General features: G+C 37.2%; 1 protein-coding gene across 4 annotated transcripts in view; it reads left to right on the top strand.

The window, feature by feature from the left end:
* Positions 1 to 22,159, top strand: part of ARHGAP21 (Rho GTPase activating protein 21) — a 106,079-nt gene that overhangs the window by 44,260 nt on the left and 39,660 nt on the right. For all 4 annotated transcript variants that reach the window (XM_065731369.1, XM_065731368.1, XM_065731367.1 and 1 more), the window contains exons 3-5: positions 1,468 to 1,489; positions 12,977 to 13,069; positions 18,110 to 18,188. In XM_065731369.1, coding sequence (XP_065587441.1) covers positions 1,468 to 1,489; positions 12,977 to 13,069; positions 18,110 to 18,188 — 194 coding nt within the window. The remainder of the gene's footprint in view (positions 1 to 1,467; positions 1,490 to 12,976; positions 13,070 to 18,109; positions 18,189 to 22,159) is intronic.

The raw sequence follows: 22,159 nt of genomic DNA, 5'->3' as shown, positions 1-22,159 counted from the left end.
AGCTGATTGATGCATGTCTCTAGAAAGAGTCTTTAGCTAATGCTGTCTTTTTTACTTTAGTGGCTGCAGAGGAATATTAGTATATTTTTTCCAGTTAACAGACAGAACTGTTCAACTTCAGGGTTTACTGATGATGATAATCATCAATCATGGCTCTTACAAAGTCAAATCAGTACCAGAACTGTGTTTACTCCTTTATTAATTTATTTTATTTATGTGTTTATCTTATAGTTATCATTACATGGTTTCTTTTAAGGCTCTAGCATACACCCTGAGAACTTCTGTACTGTTGCAGTGTGTTGAGATGCAGACTGTACTTAAATTACGTGTGTCAAGAAAGAAATGTATTACACCTAGGGAAGACAACTGTATCTCTCTACAGTACTGTACTCATATGTAGGTCTCTCTTTCATCAAGTCTTCGTCCCTTGAATAGTATACTGGGATTAATGTTCGGTTGCTTAGAGAGTATTTAATGTGAAAAAGGTTGTGATTTGTCTTTAATATGGGAAGCCTAGAAATTTGAAATTGATCCATTTAAAAGTGAGAGAGAATGTACAGGTGAAGATTATTTGTGTGATCATCACTTTGCTCTTTGTTTCCTTCAGGATGAGGCTGATTTGATTAGCAGAAGTGAAGTAAACTGTTGGAAATACTTTCTAAATAGTATGTATTAGTCTTAGGACCTTTATTTAGTAGAAAAACTCCATCAAGTCAGTTCAGAAAGAAAACGCATTTCCATTTTTTAACCATTTCAGTTAGAAAATTTCAGTGGAAATGTGCTGAACAGGAAATTATCCAGGCTCTATCAAAAGTCGCATTCATATTAAAATACTAACGAGAAAGTAACTGAAGTAATTATATGCTATTTTAAGCATGTCCCCATCAGTACATTCCAGTTGTAAGCTTTTTGTTAAAGTTTTGTGGGTGGTACATGGTAGTTAGAATTATAAAATACAGTGAGATGACCAGAAGGAGAGTCTTCAAACCTTCTCCTAAGTAGAGTTTGGGATTTGTATTTTTCCTCTAGCAGAAGTACTGAAGCCCAAAACAAACTTGATATTTCAAATTTCACTAAGAATATTCAGAGCTTGCATATAAAAAAAAAGTTAGAAAGCTGTCTTTCATATTATTTAACTTCATGAATGATAGCAGCATATGCTTGACTTCTGGGTGGAAACATATTTCCAACAACACCAGTGCAGTGTTAGGCTTTATGGCAGTGTTTTGGATATTTTTCTACATTTGTTTTCAGATTTTGAGTTGTTTCTTTGAGGATGTTTCATGAAACTGTTGAATTAGGCTGCAATTTCAGAATTAAAGCATGTTGGAATATTTGTGAAAAAGGATGAAATATTGAAATGCACAATTGGGGTTACAAGTACACTTCAATTCATCCTTGCTTAAAGATGCCTGTGTATTTTCCATTTGGTGAATTTTTAACACACACTCTTTCTTTTTTCCATAGGATGAAGAGAATGGAAATAGAGGTATGTTTTGTTTTCATTCTTTCACAGACAGAATACGTTGAACATTTATCTGCAACACTTGAATAACCACCTAAGAGTTTAAAATGTTAAATTAAGTACCATCCTTAGTGTATTTCATGACATCAGAACAAAAGGAAGAAAATGTGGTTTAGTTGCACCTTGTAGCTTATGCTGTTGCTATACTTTACAGTTGTTTACTGTAAAGTTTACACAAGCAGTGCACTGTATCACTTGCACTGCTTATACCATTTTGTCATGTTTGATAAAAAGGCAAAAACACAGTAGGCATTTAGGCTTTACAATTCATCTGTGCAAAGAATAGTAAAAAAGATTGTGTGTGGTATTGGTATTTGTACAGATGCTCTGTGGAACACTTTTTTTCAATGCATTAGAAAGTAGCTGCTATGAAATTTGGTTTCCATTGAGACTTATTCTGATAGAATCAGCATAGAAGTATATGAGCCTACTGTTAATACTGTTGATAAAACAAGCATCCATATGTGGTGTATAACCATTTAAGAAATAATGTCTTACCAGCCTTGTAATGCTATCTTTGATGTTTAGTAGTACTGATCTATTTAATCATTCTCAATGGTTTGTCATTTTCATGTGTATTTTGAAATCTCTTAAATATTTTTCAGTGACATCAGATAGTCTTATTCACTAATTTTATTTTTTTTATCTTGTGTTTTATTAGGAGGGATGGAAAAAGGACTTCTTTCTAGGTTATGTCTGTCAGTTTCTCTCCATTTTCATGTCACACTGCTTTTGTCTGCTCTTTTTAAAAATTTACTAATTAACTTATTTTCACAAAGTAGAACTATGTCTCAGTCACCTAATTAAAATTTCTGTTTAGCATTTAGCTGTTTCCATGTTCATGCCCTCCTCCCCCTTCCCCCCTTTTTTTCCTGGTATATTTTTGTTTCATTACACAGATAAAAATGTTATGATTTGAGTTAGGAAATCAGGTTTTCAGGTGGAGACTGAGTCCTATTTCGCTTTTTTTTTTTTTTAACCATTCTGTCACACTTAAAAGGGGTACAAAGGATGTAGGACTAAGTCACTGTGAGTGTAATGTGCAGTGCTTCACTTTGTCCTTAATGTGGCATTCCAGTGCAGTTCTTTGAAGACAGGCCTGTTTAAACCTCGGTACCTTTGTTTAGAAACTGTGTAGTGAGTGCTGATTTTACTAGTGGGTTGCTTTTTGTTGCAGCAGAGAACAGTACCTGGTTTCAGCTTACTCTTAAAAAAATACCTCATTCAGTTCAGAAGTATACATCTTGTAATTTTGTTTTAGACTTTTCGTGCAACTGTGATATATTGGAAGCATTCTGGAAAACAATTTAACTTAATTTCATGCATGTCATCCATCCTTCTGATCTTACTCATTTGCATTTATCAGCATGTTAAGTAGTGAAAAGTCAAGTATCTTCCAGTTCCTCTTAACTTCTGCCCCCTAAATTTGCCACCACTTTTATCCATTATGACAAAATGAAAATGTAGATCCCTTCAGGAAGGGAATGCAGTCAGTCCTCTGCCAGATCTGAGCATGGAAAAGTTGGTTGTGCTGTAGAGGAAGTTCTGCAGTTCATGTTCATAGGTGTTGTCATAGAGGGGAGAGCTGGATCAGCTTAAGATGCGACTGTGTCTGCTGTCTAAAATGTTCATCTGAGATCTGTTTTTCAGTCAAGGACTGGCAGTAAACAAGCATTTATGTGGTTTATTATGAGACCTGTGCAGGTGGAGCAAGACAGCTTTCTGGAAATTTTTGCGTAGCTACTTAAGCTATGAATCATAGCTCAGCTATTGCTTATTTATAGCTACTTAGTTCACTGTATGCCTTGAAATACAGATCAGAGGGCACAAAACATACTTGGGGAAGATAAGTATATTTATGCAAACAGGAAGAAAAAGTTGAGCTTGCACTCTGTACGGAGGGAGAAATGGCAGAGGCAGCAGATACAGTCCCTAGAATTAAACCTACCACTTTTGTGTAGTATACCTTAAAAAATAACGAAACAGGACAAAAGGATTAAGTTATTTTTTCCCAAACTTTAATGTGACCTTGCAGAAGGCTGCTGGTGGTGTTCCTATTTACATTGCTACAAGCTGTTCCATTCCTCAAAGGATGGCAGTTCGCTTGTGAGGAGATAACTAGTACTTGTCTCATTCACAAAGTCACGTTAATTTAGCAAAAGCAGGTATGCCAGAAATTCTCTGAAGGATTATGCCAAGGCTTAAAGTGATGAAGAACAGAAGAGAAGCGGAGCTGCTCTGGGGCTGCCAGGTGTGTGCTGGGCTGTGGAGCTCTCCCAGCTGGGGCCGGGCGTGCTCCTGGGACGGCCTAGTGCCTGGTGGGCATGCGGAGGAGCCATCTAGTGGCAAATTTCATGCATTTTCCTTCGAGCTCAATCAGAGTACTTGCCTCTGTGAACCCGTGACTTAATTTAACAGTGAAAATATCACAAAACATTTTTCTCTTGAAGACTGTAGGTGGTGATTCGCTTGAGCTTTCCTCTGTTGAAGTCTGAGCTGAGGGCATTCAAGCTGTTCATTTTTGTGAAGCCATGTGTGCCAGTGCAATGTCATCAGCTTTCTGGTATCAATTTGGAGTTAAGATTTCTAGCTGTCTGCTTTCGCCTTTTCATAGACTAAACTTAACCTGTAAAAGTTGAGGGTTTTTTTTTGTCAGCTCTCAGCATTTACATACCCAAGTGAATGCAGAGAAAAGCTTTCCTATTGCTGTTACCTCTTATTGAAAGCACTAAATTTTTCTTTTAAGATGCTAAATACCTAATAAAGTTAGAGGGCAAAAAATAAAAACACATAGCAGCTTTGATGTATCAGTGAATGGAATATTTTCATATGGTTTTATGTTCTGGTATAGAATTTTTGTGCAGCTTTTTTCAGAGTATATTCAGATCATGCCGCTGGCTTAATCTTACTTTTAGTAAGCAGTAAGATTTCAAGGTGTTTAGAGGAAAATTCATCTAGAAGATCTCTAAATGAGGGAAGCTTTGGGAAGGAGGTGAAGTCTGAGGAAGCTGAGGACTAAGTTGGCAAGCAAAGGGATCAGGGCTGTGTGGGCAGGAGAGACCTCATGGTCAAGTCAGGATGGGAGGGGACCAAGTTTATGCATGTAAATGTGGAAATGTCTTTTGGACAGAATGGTGGAGGGAGAGCTCTTGTAACTTTTCTGAATGCCTCTTTGAAGCACCTGTACACTAACAGACTCGGGAGGAGGAATTGAAACTCTGCATGCAGTTGCAGGGCTAGGATCTCATTCGTATCACAGGAGCACAGTGGGATAGCTCACAGGAGTGAGCTGGAGTGCTGCCAGATGTGCACAGGCACCACCATGGGAAGGACATGCTGGATGATCACGGTGGCTGTTTCTGTGAGAGGACAGAAGGGATGCATGGACCTTTGCATTGCAGTAGATGAATGGGAAGTCATTGGAGAGCTTACAGGACAGGTTTTCCACACAGACCCACAAAGACAACCTTTTGGGAGAATTTTTTATACAGAGATATATACATATACTCAACCATAACATATATTATTTGCATTTAATATGTAATAGTAATAATACATATCTAATACAGTATATTTGTATATAAAAACAATCACATTTTATAATAAATATTTGCTTTGTCAACTTGTGGCAAGTGATGACGGAGAAAGCCATCTCCCTTTGAGCAGTTTCATTGTGCACATACGGTGAATGTCATCCTTCAAACGCTCCTTGACTGTAGGTGACGAATTACAAGTCTAGTGCATATTGAATGTCTGTGATTTCTTGTACTTCTTTCTTTTTTAAAATGTTTATCATTACAAAGCATATAGTGATAGTCTCTGTAATGAACTTCATCTATAATACAAGATTTAAGCTGTGTTATTACAGTGCCTGAAAATCTACCAGTCATTACAATCCAGTATCACTTTTTTTTTTTTTAATGTAGTGTTCTTATCTCCTGTTTTTTATATGGAGGTATCTATAGCAACTGGCAGCTTATCTTCCCAGTGAAAAAGAGAAGTGAATTAAATATAATAAGATTCAGTCTCCTTTTCTGTAGAGACTCTAATGAGTATGCGCCTACTAGTGAGACTTCAGACATCTGTTTTCACTGGCATTTTTAGATTGTTAAATTGTTATCACTAGACTTTTTTTTATTCTGTCTGACTTGGGTTTAAAATTTCTGTCCTTCATTTTTTTAAGCTACAGAAGTTGCATTTTGTTGCTTGAGCTCCTTGAGAATGATACTAGTCAGTTTTGATGTTATCAGGGAGGATGATGGAAAAAATGCAGGAAAGACTTTTTATTTCAGACTGCTGCTTATGTAATACTTCATGTGGTTTTGATGTCTTATTTCTTTAAACAGAATGTTGATTTCTGTAATGTGGTTTGTGTGCTCCCAGCATTTAATTTAATCCCAAAGTTTCTAACATCATCTATGAAAGCTCAGTCTGTTGTGAAATAAACTAATTGTACTTGTGATGATGGGAACAGTGCAGATAAGGGACAAGATAAATGATTGTGAGCACAAATATTTGGAGAGGTCCCAGATGGCTGGGATGATAGAGTCTTAAGGTATAAGATAGTGGGATAGGAGTAAGAGGAAAAGAGGTAGATAATATGGTGAATGATGGTGCCATAGTGAGTTGTCCTTTTCTGTGCATCTTTAATCCAACTTACTTTCTACTGCTGAGTGATGAATGATGACTACCACAAGGCTGTACTTAGTTTTTGACGGAGATGTGAGCTGGATGTGCATGTCCCCTTCTAGAGCGTTTAAGAGCAGCCTTCCAATTTGTCACATGCATAGGGCTTCTGAGTGACTCCTAAAAGCTTCAAATAATCTTTGACATTTTATTAAAATCCTAATTGCTGCATGAGTGTAATTTTCATGGATTATGGGGTGAGTCTGTAGTTCACAGCAGCTACCAATTGATTGACTTTACTTGCCAGCTGAACGTAGTCCTGTGCAGTCAGGTAACCTCCAGCAGTCCCTTCCAATGTCTGCTATGCTCTAGTATGCATATGTAAGAATGGAATTGATTGCTCTAGACTGTTTAATCCTGTGTTAAATTTGTAACTTGGTTTATGTTTAGATTTGAGGGAATTGGAAAAAATAATGGTGTTGGCAACTATTGTAGTGGGAAAGTACACTTTTTGAGAAGGTTTGTATTTAAGGTGAAATTGTTATGCTTAAATGCTGGATGATTCTCTCTCCTGCTCTCCTCTTCCTTGACATGGGAGTTAAGGCTGTATTAGCCAAGTGTTTGAAGCTAAGAGTTGCCTAATCGAAATACCAGAGGTGTTAGGAATACTAACAAAATATATTTTTCCTGAATCATGGAACTGAGTGCCAGATATTTCTAAGCTAAATGACTGAAGAGAACTATTTTACTTGTTCTCCTCATTTAGAGGTTCATCGTTGGCAATATGTTTCGTTCAGTGTTTTTTTTAGTTGCTTTACTTCATGCTTGACAGTGGGTGAAATTCAGCTCTGTTGGGGCTCAACTGAGACCTTTGGACTCCTTTTCTGCAGTGGATCGCTAGTGGAGAAATGCTCCCTATGCATGATACTCAGTTTGCAGATTATAAAATCCAAAATTGTCTTCAGCTGCGCTCCATTAAATGTACTCCTGACAGTTTTAACGATTTGTATTTCATTAAATTAAATCTGTTAATAAATTCAAGTTCTGTTATGCTTCCAGCTATCTCTTTTTGCATAGTTTGGGATTTTTGATTCAATAGTCATTTGGAAGCATTTGTCCCACTGTGTCCGTGCATATTACTCCTTCCATTACCTGAAAGTTGTCCAAAGAATTGGTACTCTCTGCATTGTTGAACCACATGAAGTTCAAGTGTGTTGGATGTCTAGAAGCATATTTGTAGATCTTCATGCTTGAGGGCAGTGTTCCCTTGCCCTTGAGTTAGATCTCCATAAAAACCTGTCTTTATAAGTAAGCTATTTCATAGGGTGAGTGATAATATGTGATATGAATTTCAGTCACTCTAGCTGTATGCAGGATAGGGCCAGGAGTTGCTGCAACTGCTGCTAAGTGGACAGATGTTTGAGGGAATGGTTTTCTGTTTTATTATTATTATTATTTTTAGATATTGTTTTTCTTGAAAATACTCTGCATAATGACAAGAAAACCCTGACTTTTATTCATTTCCTGTGCTGTGAGGTTTTCTGAGCATGGTTTGGATGCCCTGAGGAGGAGAAATAGCATATTGTTAGGAAGCTGATCTTTAGGAGAGGCTTTGCAAGAATGAACTGTGTTGTACTCTGTCCCTGAATGTTTGCAGGTTTGTGCTCAATAGGTCAAAGAGAAAGGAAGTGAGATTCGATGGGCACTCACCAGGGAGAAGTGAGCAGGTTAGAATTCTGTTATTTTGCAAATCAGGTGGCTGTGATGAAAGTGTATTCCTCTTGGGTATTTCAGAAAGTGGCAGGAAAGCTTCCCTGTAACTTTACCATGTGGACTGATTTTTTCCGTCAGACTGAAGGTGGCATTGACTTGCAGTCACAGCTGGCAGATCCAGGTAGCATGAATTATGATAGTCATAAATTACGATAAATACTTGTTTTTTGAAAAAAAAAAAAGTAATTCTGTTTGATGTTAATTGGAGCAGCAGTTGAAACAAAATACAGAATCTTACAATTTTGTAGAGTCTGTTTTGATCTCCTGACTTCATGAAGGTAGTTCTTGGAAGTAGGTTGTGAAATTGTCTTATTACAAAATTTACATAAAATTAGGAAAGTTTTGTGTTGGCTAGGAAACCTGCTTGTTGCCATCAACTGCTTTTTTTTGTATTTGTCTTGCATTTGATTATGAATGTTCCTTATGCTTTTTTGAGACTTATTTTCTTCAGTTACTTAGACTAATAGCTTCATTATAAAGATTTCTCGAGTCCATGCTGCCTTTAGTTAAGCCAGTGAAAATTTTTGCCTTGCCCTCTAAATACTTGGTGGTTCATTTTTCTTTCCTCATTTCTGATGTTGAATCTCTGAAGTAAAAGCTCAGGCATCAGTGTACGTTCTCTAAAGTAGCATTTTAATTTGAATTGCATAATTTTAAGGGAGTATTTGTACTGAAAGAAATACTTGAGCTTCTCTGTTAACCAAATGGTCTTCCTGCCTGGATGTTAGCTTGAGCTGTAGCTTACCTTGGCTGTTGACCATTTACTCAGACTGAAGACTTTTTTTAATTGACTTTATTTTTATTTTTATATTTTTTGTCTAAATGGGTTGTATTTCAATTTCTTTTCAGTAAACTTAAATACTTGATCACTTTATATGCTTTTTTTTTTTTTTATTACTCCTATGTGAAACTGCATATCTGTTTTTAACTGCACTTCTGGAGAAATTAAACGTATGAGTTCATCTCCTGCTGCATCACTAAAGTAAACCAGGGAATGATACAGCTGCACAAAGCTGACTGTACTGGAATGCAAGCAATGATGCCTGCAAAGACAGCTTGGTTTATTTCTATTCAAGCTAATACTTGTTTTGTTAACCTAGTTTGGGAGTGAATGACGAGTATATTTTAGGCTACAGGAGGTTTCACGGTAATAAGCAGTTCTAGCTGTAAGCATTTCTGTGCTCAGAGGGTGTTAAGTGTTGAGGTGGGGGTGGAGTTGTGCATTAATTAACAACGTAGTAAAGGTATGTACTGAGTCTGAATTTGCACAGTAGATGCATTTAGTGCAGCTCCTGTTAGCTGAGTGAAGATCGTTTTCAGTTAGGATTACGAAGATCAGATGCGCTGGGATTATGTGATTTTTCTTTTGACAACTGAGAGCTGGGAGATGCTCTGAGGTTGAGGTGTACTGGGGTCCTGGTGCAGTGGGTGTTGTGTTTCCACCAGAGGGAGTTTAAATGCCAAGAAAATGGATGAGGGAATGCCCTTGTGTGATACATTCAAAGCTCTGTCACTGATGAGCAGAAAGCAGAAAGTGTTGCTTTTTGGCAGCGTGTGGCAGGAATGAGATTTAATTTCTTATAATGAGTGAGGGGTGATGATTTTGAATGAATAAATCTTCGATTCCTTCTTGGCTTTTTACCTTTCAGTAGGCTTTATACATGCTAAAACTTCACGGCCTTGATGTGGAACATAACAAAAAGAAATTATGTAACCTCTTCAGCATGCATAGAGCTGTGTTAAAATGGGTGCTTAAAACAATTATTCTAGAATGAGCAACATAAAATAACTGAAAAAAAATCCTTTATGCAGAGCTTCTTAAAAGATTTTGAATCAAATGTCTTTAAATTTTTATCAGAAATAGCTAATTATCTAGAACTAAGCCACGCATGGTTTTATGTAACAGCTATCTGTGGAAGAGGTAGTAGGATGTTATCTACTAGATGTTATTCTCTGAACAAAAGGCATTACAGTAAAGAAAAGTGGTTAAGTGAATGCAGACTTAATTGTAAAAACAGCTTGCACTTAAGTAACGGTTACCGAGCAGTCTCTTCTGCAACTTGCAGAAGTGCATTGCTTATTAGTGCTATGTAAATTGCTTGTCTTATTTTGGTGTTCCATTATGCAGGATTTCCATTTCTGGCCTCAAATCTTGCAATGTAAAAGCATTCTTGGACTGCAGCTCATGCCCTGATTTCAGTAAGCACAACTCTAACAGGCAATTTCTAGACAGTTTAATTGGGCTTCGGTCACAAATGCTTGCTGTACATCTGTTTTGTGCTTTGACCTTTGTGTATGACAGTATGAGGGAGAACTGTCTTACTCAAACATTACAACTGTAGTAGTGCCTTCTACGATCGATTTCTTTAAAAATAAAAGTCAAATTAAAAAAAAATATATGAAATTGTTAAACTGAAGTATTGAGGCCTGAGATAAGATGTTAAATTATCCGTTACTTGGAATTTAGTTCTGTGATGATTGGATGCACATCTTTGTCTTATCAGCCTTCAGCTAGTCTGAAGAAAGTATCATTAACTGCTGTTTCAGAAAAAAAAACTTATGTCTATTTTAAGTTTGAATCTCAACAAAAGCTAAAAAGAAAAATGTGCTTTGAGACAACACACTGGGGGAATTTCATTTATATGCTTACTGAAGGAAGGAGTTGGTTTGTATCTAAGTACATAGAAGACAAAGAAGAACTGAAGAACATCTCCATAGCTTTGGAATCCAAGGCTTTCTTCTTGCACTTGTATGTGGATATTAATAGACTGTGAAATGAACCTACAAATTTATACAATGTAGTAAAATTTTCATCCTAATTTTTTGCCTCTAATTTGATCTTAAACCTTAGGGTAGTGGTTCATTTTTCTGGGAAGAAGAGTGAGCATTCAGTATAGCTTTCTTTGACATGTAGGACAAAGAACCATGCTTGAAGTGTCACTGTCTTTGCAAGTTGTTTCATAAATTAGCTGGGAAAACCTAAAGTGACCACTTACAGTGTTGATGAACCTCTGCGTAGCTACTATTCTCCCAGCAGGTTGTTCAGAAATGGGTGTTCAGGGAAACCTTCAGTCCTCTGGTCTTCATAAGTTCATACGATTTTCTTTTTTTAATATCGATGTGGCAACTGTATTAAAGGTGTTCTGTGTCTAATACTGAATGAGTTCTTGACCTCTTGTGTGTTCTGGCATGAACAAGGTAGCATTTTTAAGTGTTAAGCAGAGTAGCTTAACACCAGCCCTTGCTGATGGTGCCACCAGCCCTTGCTGATGGGCATTTTGTAAAAGCTGAGATAACATCTGACCCAATATCAAGGGGTTAAGTGTTATAAATCAAACATGCTGTGGGAGCTCTATTATCACTATTTTTTTTCTTGTTATTGTTGGGATTCTATCTCTTCAATCGCATTAAGTTGTGGGAATGCTGGGAAGGATATTTGATCCTATGAAAGGTAATTTTTATCTGTTAACTCTGATTGGAGCAAACTTTTGTTCATGGCATCTGGGATAAATTATTCTGTGAGCTCATCTAAATTTGCTGAAATGTTCCTGACTCTTAAAGAATGAGACCTATCCTGTGTTCAGTGTCTATGTAATCAGCAGATTAAAAATGACAGATATTACCTTTTCTTTATAAAGTGCATTTTGTATGACTTGTAGCTGTGTCCTGCTAATCAAATTTCAAGTTATTTGGGGACTGAATTGCCAGATGGATTTTTTTAATTACTATTTCAGTTTAATTGAATATACACAATAGCTATCTGATCCTTTCGAATTTTTCTGATTATTCTCAACTCACCTGGAGTTATTTTGAGACCATTTACAGCCATTTTGTTGAACTGTTTTGGTAAGGTGGCAGGGCTAAAAAATATAGGTGGTGAGGCTAAAGTTTGTATTTGAAAAAAGTGATTAGGAATGAGAAGGGAAATCTGTTTTTGTGCAATTTATTGAAACTGTTTAGATCACAAGTTTTCCTTTTTTGGAGGGTCGCTTTATTCAATCAATAATTGAGAAAGAAAGTATTGCTGTGGATCAGTAAACATGACCAGGAGGAGTATTTAAGTTGTAGTGTCAGTACTTCTGAAAGCAGTACCATTTCATAGAACCACAGGCTGAAAGGAACCTTAAAGACCACTCAATTTCAACCACCCTGCCATGGGCAGGGTTGCCTTCCACTTGATCAGGCTGCCCAGGGGCCTGTCCAGCTGGGGCTCTGTGAACACTTTCAAGGATTGGGCTAAGGCAACCATTTGTCACTGGAGAAGTGAATCAAAAATAAAAGGCGTATTTCTTTTATTGGCAGTGCTAATTTTATTCTCTACTGCTCTTCCTACTTTTTTTTTTCTCTGCAGTTTGCACCACTCTCTGCATTATACCAGGGCTTTCTGGCACACCAGAATGGGATCCTCACAGACTCTGCTTACTTTCAGCCATGTCTGTTCTCCTGTGTGACTCATTGTGTAGCCTCCAAATGGTGATGTTCCCCAACTGGGTGCCTGGTGATAGGAACTGGGAGGGACCCAGCTGCTTTCAGCTAGTTCTGTCACAGTCAAGTTTTGAAGAATCTTGGAGGTTCCCTCGTTGGTTCTGTGAAATGCTTGTATTTTCCACCACATAAGATAGAGGTGTAAGGATGGGTGATACTGGTAATGGTTATCTCTCTGGTAATACTCTGCTCTGAACATGATGAAATGAACTTGAATAAAACTGCATTTATCAGAACACATTCACAAGTTTGTATGCATGCTTTCCCGCTCCCAGCACCTAATAGGTCTAAGTATAGCCAGGAGAAATGCTGTCTCTAGCACCTGTTGCAGTCATAGCATCATCTAGGTTGGAAAAGACATTCAGTGTTATAAAGCTCAACCAATAATCTGACCTACTGAATCCCATCACTAAATTGCATCTTTCCCTTCCCTGAATTTGGATGGTGGTATTCATTTTAATGATGAATGTGGCTGGATTACATTTCATAATAGTTCTTTCAAAGTGGAAATGTTATAATGCAGTGTCATTAAAAACTTTAAAGAAATATTCTTTTTTTCCACTGCAGGAAAACAAAGAAATAGGCTGGAGCCTATGGATACCATATTTGTTAAAAAAGTTAAAGAAGGTGGACCTGCTTTTGAAGCTGGACTGTGCACAGGTACCATTCTTCTATAACCCTGATAATATGTTGTATACATGATATAAAAACATGATTTAAGCTTCTGCATGTAGTTCTGTATTCCACTGAACCTTCTTTTCATTAGGAAGTTTAAAACCTCTCATTGAAATTGTCACCCAGAGATTTTTGTCATAAAATCACCATTGTGTACTTTCAGGAGGTGCTACATAAAGTATATTAAGTCATAAAAGTCCAAGTACTCTTGTTCATTACTTTAAGGATACAAACAGTTACGTGATAAATAAAATGACATGGGTAGGCTCCTATTTTTTGTGCTTTATTACCCATTGATAACTGCAAAAAATTCAGGTTTTTGTCCTTCAAATTTTTATACTTCATTTAAATGGAGTAATAATCTAAATGTCTCTTATGAAATTTTCTTCAGTTGTTTAATTTCTAATTTTTGAATCGGGAAGGAAGTTTTTTTCTGAAATGCTAGGTACTTTTTCACACTTTTATTAAATGTTGGAGGAAAAAAAAATATGTTGGTAAGGAAGATCTCAAAGTGATACGAGCTATGTAGATGGATTCTGTTACAGATTTCTATCCTATAAGGCAAGATGTGATTGCTATGAATTTGTGTGAATGTGTTTGTGAAAATAGTGCAGTGTCTGTACTTTCTTTTGAAAGCAGTTGTGTGCAGGCATTTGTCTGTATCTGAATATTTTTTGTTCTTTTCTTTCTCTAAATAAATAAAAAAATATTGTAGGATGAACTGCAGTTCAAAAACAATGCTAGATGCTACTTTTCAGAGGGAATGGTTATGTTGGCATTATTTTAAGGCTGTTATATCAAGAAATGTTTTGGCTTGATAAAATGCAGCGTACGCTGCACTCCTTCTGATACGGGCACTAAACATTTATTTTGTAGATGTGTTGGCATGTTGGCTTTGTTTTATAGTCGCAATAACGGAGAGAGGAAACTCAAAAATCTGACATTACGTAGTCCTGTTTATCGTCATTACAGTTGGGTCTTTCCCTTTGTAATACCAGCAGTCCTAACCCAAGCTTCATTACCCAGAATCAGTAGGTGGTGTTTCAGGAGCTCACATGGCTGCTACTCAACGGAAAGCTTGATCTACTCTCATAAATTTAAGGAAGGGTGTATCTTAAATAAGAGACTATTCATTTTGTGTATTTTTGAATGCTCTTGTAAAGTTATCTTGGCTGGAGTTAGAGAGATCATATTTACATATCTGATGCATTTCATTAAAGGGAATGTGTCTCTGTGTTCCAAGCATAAGTATTTTAGATAATATTTATTGAAATGCAGACAACTAAAACAGGTCCACACTTCCCATGACTTGGTCTTCATGCCGTGATTATTGGGCAAGAATGTCAAGGGCTAAAATGTATTCAGGAAAGGAGACGTAATGTGTTCGGATTAAATACCTCGATCAGAAGTATTTAATGGACCACTGAATTCATAATAGAAGTACTGTTTAGCTAAAAGCCTTCCTGCTTTTCTACCTTATTTTGGAGTACAGTTTTATGCCTTCCCCTTGTTGTGAACCTGAAACTGAGCAAAGTTGTGTTCTTCAGAGCTGGCTGAAACTTCTTTTTTCAAGGAGCCAGTTATGCAGCATATCCCACTTGAGGGTTTTTTGTCAGGTTTGTGTTCTGGTTCATGGGATGCATGCTTTAAGGAGCCTTGTTTCACTGCTGTGTTTCTTTGAAAAAATAAAAGCTGCACAAAAATAGGAATACTTTGCAAGTAGGTCGTATTGTCTTACCTAATTGCATTTTTCTGTGGGAACACTGTGTAAAACTTCTACATCTGTGGGCAGGTTCCAAAACAGCCTGGAAAAAAGCCAGCTTGAAGTTCCAGGGAAGAATCTGATGTATTCTGTGGAAGTCATGCCATGTGACCTGTAAGGACAGAGTTCAGAGAGAGAACCATAGCGTTTTGTTTTTCTACAACATTTTGAAAGGATTTAGTGTGCTATGATATCAAGTATTTCAGAATTAACTTTGTTTTAATGAAGAATGTCTAGCTTCTCAGCCTAATTACTTAATATGACGGTATGTATGCAAAACAGGTATAGGGTTTACTGTACATTGCAGGTGCCTAGCAATCCACATGACTGATAGCAGTTGTTAAAATGTTCTCAAAATGGCTTGGGTTGGAAGGAACCTCAGAGATCTAGTTCCAGCCCCCTGCCAACTGCTAAATCAAGCGCTATCACTGCAAGGGGCTTCCTACTTAAGTTCTGAAGAATCACGTTTATTCAGTGTTACCTTACATTTCTCCTCGGCAAAACAAACAAGAAAAGATTTTCATTTTTCAGTGAAAAAAATACATTTTTATGATAGACTGATTAGACAGTGAATCTGCATTTATGGCACAGCTTTGTTCTGTCTGTCCTTGATTTCTTCAAGCTGTCTGCTTGGAGAATGGAGGAAGCCTGAGTACCCTGTCTTCTGAACTGGCTGCAGACATGAAACACCATTGTATTTCCACCCAGTGCAATATAGTTGTGAACACGTGTTCTTCATGCAGAGATGCAATTCTGCTATCTACCCCAGAAAATTACACTTTGCATCTCCACACACATGAGCATTCAGTAGCTTTGGACCCTGGAATACTCTGTACTATAAAGCAGCCTACTTTCAGGAACTTGGTCTCAATATATAAAACAATGAGACAGAATTACTGAACTTCCTGTGTTCTTATGTAAACAGAAACCAATTAGTCCAATTTGCCAAAGAACAGGAAACATAAAGAAAACTCAGATGTGCAGACTCTCCAGAGTCTCTCTCTAGAATCACAGCAGGGGGAATCACAACACATCGTGTCCTGCTGCAGTCCAATCCATTCAGCTCTCATGAGGGTAGAGTAGCCCTGAAGGGAGAGATCAGATCTGTTCTGCTGCTGCATCAGAGTAAGAGTGTTATTTGGTGTTTTGCACCATTTGTTCTGCTCTCCTTGCATCTCATGAAGACATATCATTCAAAGATGCTAGTGTGGTACTTTCACCTTTCCTTCATAACTGCGTAATGGCTTTGCAGAAGTTGGGAGTAAAAGTGAGATCTCCTGAATATTTTCTGATAAGCTTTAAAAAAGAATGCTACATTTACTATGCATTATGCAATATTTTTTCTTATATTTTATAGATGATATTTTTCTTTTCTAAACAAGCATCTGCATTTGGAGCAAAAGGTGCATGTTCTCCCTCTATTCTACCCTGGAGAGGCCACACTTAAGAATACTGTGTCCAGTTCTAGGCTTTTCAGGTCAAAATGACAAGGGTCTCCTAGAAGGAGTCCAGTGGAGGGCCATAAAGAGGATAAAGGACCTGGACCATCTCTCTTATATGGACAGGCTGAATAACCTGGGATCTGTTAAGCCTAGGGATGACTGAGGGGGAGTCTGCTCGATGTTTATAATTATCTAAAGGGAGGTGGGAGTCAAATGGATGTGGCCAGAGTTTTCTCAGTGGTGTGTAGTGATAGGACAAGGAGCAATGACCTAAAACTTGAACTTAAGAAGTTTCATACAAACATGCAGAATTTATAGGAAGGGTGATGGAGAGCTGGAACAGTTTACCCAGAGCGGTTGTGGAGTCTCCTACAGAGCTATTCAAGGCCCATCTGGACACTTAACTTGTGTGATCTACTGTAGGGAACCTGCTTTAGCAGGGGTCTGGACTCTGACCTCCTGAGGTCCTTTGCAACCCCTGTGATTCTGTGAGCTCCAGACTAGCAGGACTATATTCCCTTCGTAGCTTAGGAAGTAAGTGAAAGAACTGAGGGAGGTCTTGCAGGTGAAGAGAATGAGAGCCATCAAATGAAGTAGTACACAAACTTTTATGAAATGGAAAATATTACACCTGTTTGGTTGCCTGATGTTACAGTATCACCTAATTAGAAACAGCAGTTAATCCATGTGGCCTGATAGATTTGGAAATTGCTGGAGTCTGTTTAGGGAACCTGCACAGAGCACACATATTTGGAGCACTACTGCCAGGGAGTCAGGCTGAGTCTTCAGAGTGAGCTGTTTTTTGTCTTTGATTTGATCACATCAAAATGATACAAAGGGCTTTCAGTTTTGAAGTGGTGTTGGAAAAAGCCATTCCCTTTGGCTAACTTTGTTGTGTCCTTTTTTTTTCAGTTCTTTTTTCTCCAGCAGCCTTCTAAAACTCTCCAGGCCTGTAATCCTTTTAGACATCATTTTCTTCTCATTAGTAAATTCAAGATACTTCTGTTCTTCTGATCAGAGATTACATCAATACTATTTTTACTGAAAGAATAGAATGAGTTTTTCATCATAAGCTGAAAACATCTCACAAGGCTAAGTTTTTTTATGTCTTCTCAGTGATATATTTGCCACTTATTTTATGATGAGATTGAAGTTCTTAATGAGGGAAGTGCAACAAACTATTTGGAGAAATCTGACAGAAGTAATGTTAGCTCTAAAACCTGATCTGCATGAATAAGGAAATATCCCATTACACTACTGTCCAGGAGGTACTGAATTGATGGCAATGTCTTGGAAACAGCTTGGATTGTTTTGATTAAGTAGGGACCTGGAGCACCTTTCAAACTATTTTTTTTTTTTGTTTTTGTCAGAAGAAGGAAGTACAAAATGATGGTATTTGCAGATAATAAAGGAGGAACATCCAGCTATCTCTGGGAGTGTTCCGAATTAATGTTCAATTATGTTTGGAATGAAATACCTACTTAGATTTGCTGAAGAATTAGGTGGAATTCAGTATGTAGTGTCGTACCTCTAAAGCCTTATTTTGAAGACTGGATTCTTAAGTGAGCCCGTGATACTGCTTGTGCCTGCTGTTTTATTTCCATGATACTCCGGGTGACTGACTTGGAAGTTTAGGACTGAACAGGTCCTATGACAAGTCTTGAAACTTGGTATCCTGTATATATTTACAAGTAATTCTATTGCAAATCTTTAATTTTCTTCTTTTAGTGTTGCTTATTGTGACATACAGTAGTGCAAAATGAAAAGGAAGTTAAAAATGCCTAGACAAATTGATTTAAGGTATAATGTTGGTTTTTGCAGGTGACAGAATTATAAAAGTCAATGGAGAAAGTGTTATTGGGAAGACATACTCTCAAGTCATTGCTTTAATACAGAACAGGTAAGATCCTACTTTTCTCTTTTATTGTACTTGCTCTTTATTGTTAGCAGGAGGTTACTGATTATGGTAATAACAGTAGTACATTCAGTATTTGTTTCCCTGTATTTTCTGAATACTGGCAAAGTTTTGAGAATGAGTGTGCTGTATTGTGCCAGTCTATTTATGTCAGTACTTGTCTCCTGTAAGCAAATCACCCTGGATGCTGTAGAGGAAGGTTGTATAAACTTGAAATAGGCTTATAAGGACTACATGAATACACGTTTCTGCTTAATTTAAAATCAGAAGCTGCTTTGTTTCCTAGGTCTGATAACTGGAGGTCAGAATATCTGGTAAGAGAAAAAAATACAATGCTAGCGCATACCTGGGAAACATCTGCAGTACATCTCAAGTCTCCTTTATATTGCAACAAGTTACAAATCTTGCACAAAGTTGAGAAATTTCAATATTTATTGCTCTTGCAACTCATAGGGGTGTGCTGTATCACCTCTACACAAATCCAGATGGCACTCTCATGTCTAAATCTATCTCCACTTCTTCTTGGTGTCAATTTCTGTTCAATAGGAACAGGTTTCCGATACACGTGGAAAGAAGATGTATTATGGTCAACATGGAAAAATATTTTCTAAATAAATGTTGCGTACCACAGTCCTTCTTTAGTGAATCTTCATGCTATAATACTTAATCATACTTACAGGTAGGAGTGGGAGAAAGAAAATCCTCACCTTCCTAATTCAGTACAGGTTTTATTTAAGATATCACACAACAATATGTGTGTCTGAGGTTTCTGAAATGGCTAAGTGGTAGCTGAAAGTATACAGAAATGTTCACTGTCCATTAGCATTTTCTGTGCAAGAGCTGGAAAGATGGAATCTGTCTTCTTCATAATCTTTTAAAAAAATTGGAGGTAACAGTAACCATGAATCATTTTTTCATTTTGATTTTGTAAAAACATGAATATTGTACAATAGTGTATATTTAAGACATGGGACATAATTGTTCATTTTGAATGATGTACCTGTTGGACATGTAATGAAATCTGTGAAGAGACTCATTGCATCTTCCAGTGGCAGAATGAGGCAGATTCTGAACTCCAGATCTCCCTGTAAATAAAGTTTTTTTCAGACTCATTATTGTAAGTAGTGAACTGTTCCTCACTGCACTCTGGGGAAAAACAAAACACACCTGAGCATGGTTCTATCAGTGATTATTTACTGTAACTGGAAATGGTACATCACACTGCAGCATTTGTTTTCTTGATTTCCACAAATGCAAAGGTGAATGCACTATGGTTAATTAAGAATTAAGGGTACTTGTTTACCTGAGTTGAGGTACGCATGTACGTTATTAATTTGGTGTCTTTCTATGAGGGAGTTAAAATCAGAGTGTTCTCTGATTCTGTAATAAGACCATAGCAAAAGATCATGTCTATTTGTGAAGGGTTTTTTTTTTGTTCGAGTGTTTTGTTTTTGTTTTAATGGAAAATGTAACCATCAGGAAGTCTTCAACTGAACCTCTTAGGGTTAACAGATAAATACCGTAAAAATAGCTTGGATTCCAAAATTAGTCAGGTGCATCTTCCTTGTAGCTTACAGGTAGTTATGGCTGTTTGTGATAGCTTCTCATATGACTAAAGAATTAATTTTCTTTACTGGAAAACAGTTATTTCTGAACTCTGGGCAATTTGTTCTGCATGTCAAGATTTTATTTCTTGTGCTGTTAGAACCATTTTGTGGTACATGAAATTGCTGTACCTCGTACATATCTTGCTTTAGCATACTGTTCCTACATCAGCATTGGCATCCTGGGTCAAAGTGATGGTCTTTTTATGTCAGTATCCTCTCAGATGTTATTCAGTAATGGATTCTTGGAAAAAGAGCATGAAGAATTTAGTGTGTTTGGTCCTGAACCTATCCAGTTTAGGAATTTGCTGAAACAAAGATTTTATCCGCATCACTTGAATTTATAGGCCTCGATAGGTTGATCTTGCATAAGTTCACTTGTGGATATTTTTAAAGTGTTGATGTTAAAATTACCCATTTCATTGTTACAGCTCTGGTTTGTGTCTTAGCTAGTTTTTCATCCCTTGCTCCATAGTTTTCTTTAGTAGGCTTTGTGCAAGACTTGATGAAAAGCCTTTTGAAAAACTGAGTTGTTGGCTGGGATCTCCTTTATTCTTGACTAAAACCTGTTTCATTTATAATCTGTATTGTGTGATCATTTTCTAGACCTTTTAATTGCAGTATTTTTAATTAATGTTTTTAATTACACTCTCAAACATTGCCAACTGTAAATGCTTGTTCTTTCATAAATGTTTCATCATCTTCAGAGCACTTTGTGTAAGAGTACAATGTATATTATCCTCTGCAACCTCTGAAGAGTTCTCCCTTCTTACTGTTCAGCAGTCCAGTCAGTTTGGACTTCTGATTTTTGAATCAGATTGCTTCTGCAGCTTCATTTTCCATTGCAGTTTGCTGTATTTCTGGAAAGCAGTTCCAGAAAGCAACTTGTTCTCATCAAAGAATTTATGCACCAGGAAGGATAATGTCGCCACTTCAGTTTTCTCTGTATTTTAATACCCATGTTTTGGTTTTGTTTTGGAAACAAATAGCAATAATTGGGAAATAACTAGCCTTCTGTTTCAGTAAGCCTGCCCAACCTGCACAGGTAGTAGATTGGTAACTGAAGAGCTGCTTCTCTCAGAAGTGTTTTTAATGAGAAACAGTGTGGTATATTTTTGTGGCTTGCAAGACATTTCATTGAGACAGTGTATTTACATGGTTTAATTCACCTTCACCTTTAACTAACTCAAGTAGGCCCCAGGTGCATTGGGGGACTGGGTGCCCCAGACTGCAGAGTGTGCTTTGATTCTGCCAAAATGCTATCCTCCAGTTATTCATTTTCAGATATCTTAACAAGGTGAACATGAGTTTCCGCGTGTCTTATATTAACAGCCGCTGGCTGAGAAGGTTTTGTAAAAGGAGAAGAAGTACAAGTCTTCCTTGGAAAAGCTTGAGATTCTGTCATCGGGAGGATGAAGATGTGCCTGATGGATACTGCTCACTAAGTAGGGGCTGTGGTCTTCAACAATACTTTGTGCTACATTTTGTTGAGAATTGAGGTAGCTGGACTTGATGATCTTGAAGGTCTTTTCCAACTTTAATGGTTCTGTGATTCTGTGCCAGGTTCGAGTGAATGTGTTTTGATGTTGAAATGGAAGCTCCCTATAAATTCCAGTGGAATTGATGGATGGACTGTAATTCAAGCATGTTTTGTACTGTTCTTAGAAAAGTTTTATTTTCAAGCTGTATAGGGCGTTACCAATTTTCCTCTGGTTAGAGATGATAAAGTTAAGCTTACAGCTTACTTCCTCTGGTTAATGAATGGTGCACCTCAAAAGGATGTCTAGCATTTCCTTTAAAGTTTAGTTGGAACATCACTGTGAAGTCTAGGTTTCCTAGTCTTTGCATTTGGTTGTTAGTTTGGTTCATTAAGAATTTATTCTCATCTGTTTACATAATCAGCTTGGAGATGTGCAGATTACTAATGTAAACTCCATAAATTATTTATGGTTCTATTTAAAAACAAACAAAAAAACCCCAGGTTCTGATTGCCAGCTGTTTCTTGCTTAGTGCTTTTGTTCTGGTTTCTTTTTGCGAACCCATCTTGAAAATGCTGAGCTTATTCAGAAATGTACAGCTTAGCTATTGAATTTATTACATTACTACAAAAGAATGCATGAGAATAGTTGCCATGATGACAGCCCATCAGAGCGCTTTAGTTTGATTCCTCCAAGTCAAGTTTAAATTTTGCTCAGAAACGGTGTAATGAAAATCATTTGCATGATAGATGCCCCTGAGTATTCCTAATACTCTTACCTGATATTTTAGTGTAAGCTGCCGCTTCCTTTGTGTCGTATTTTTTATTCATGTTTTGTTCGTTGTGTATATGCATGTTGTGGTACAATAACTGAA

This window comes from Cyrtonyx montezumae, unplaced genomic scaffold, assembly GCF_038088225.1.
Source record: "Cyrtonyx montezumae isolate F1298 unplaced genomic scaffold, pur_monq_1.0 scaffold_14, whole genome shotgun sequence".
NCBI lineage: Eukaryota > Metazoa > Chordata > Aves > Galliformes > Odontophoridae > Cyrtonyx > Cyrtonyx montezumae.
Note: the sequence above shows the minus strand (reverse complement) of the source record. Positions and strands in the feature narration are given on the sequence as shown.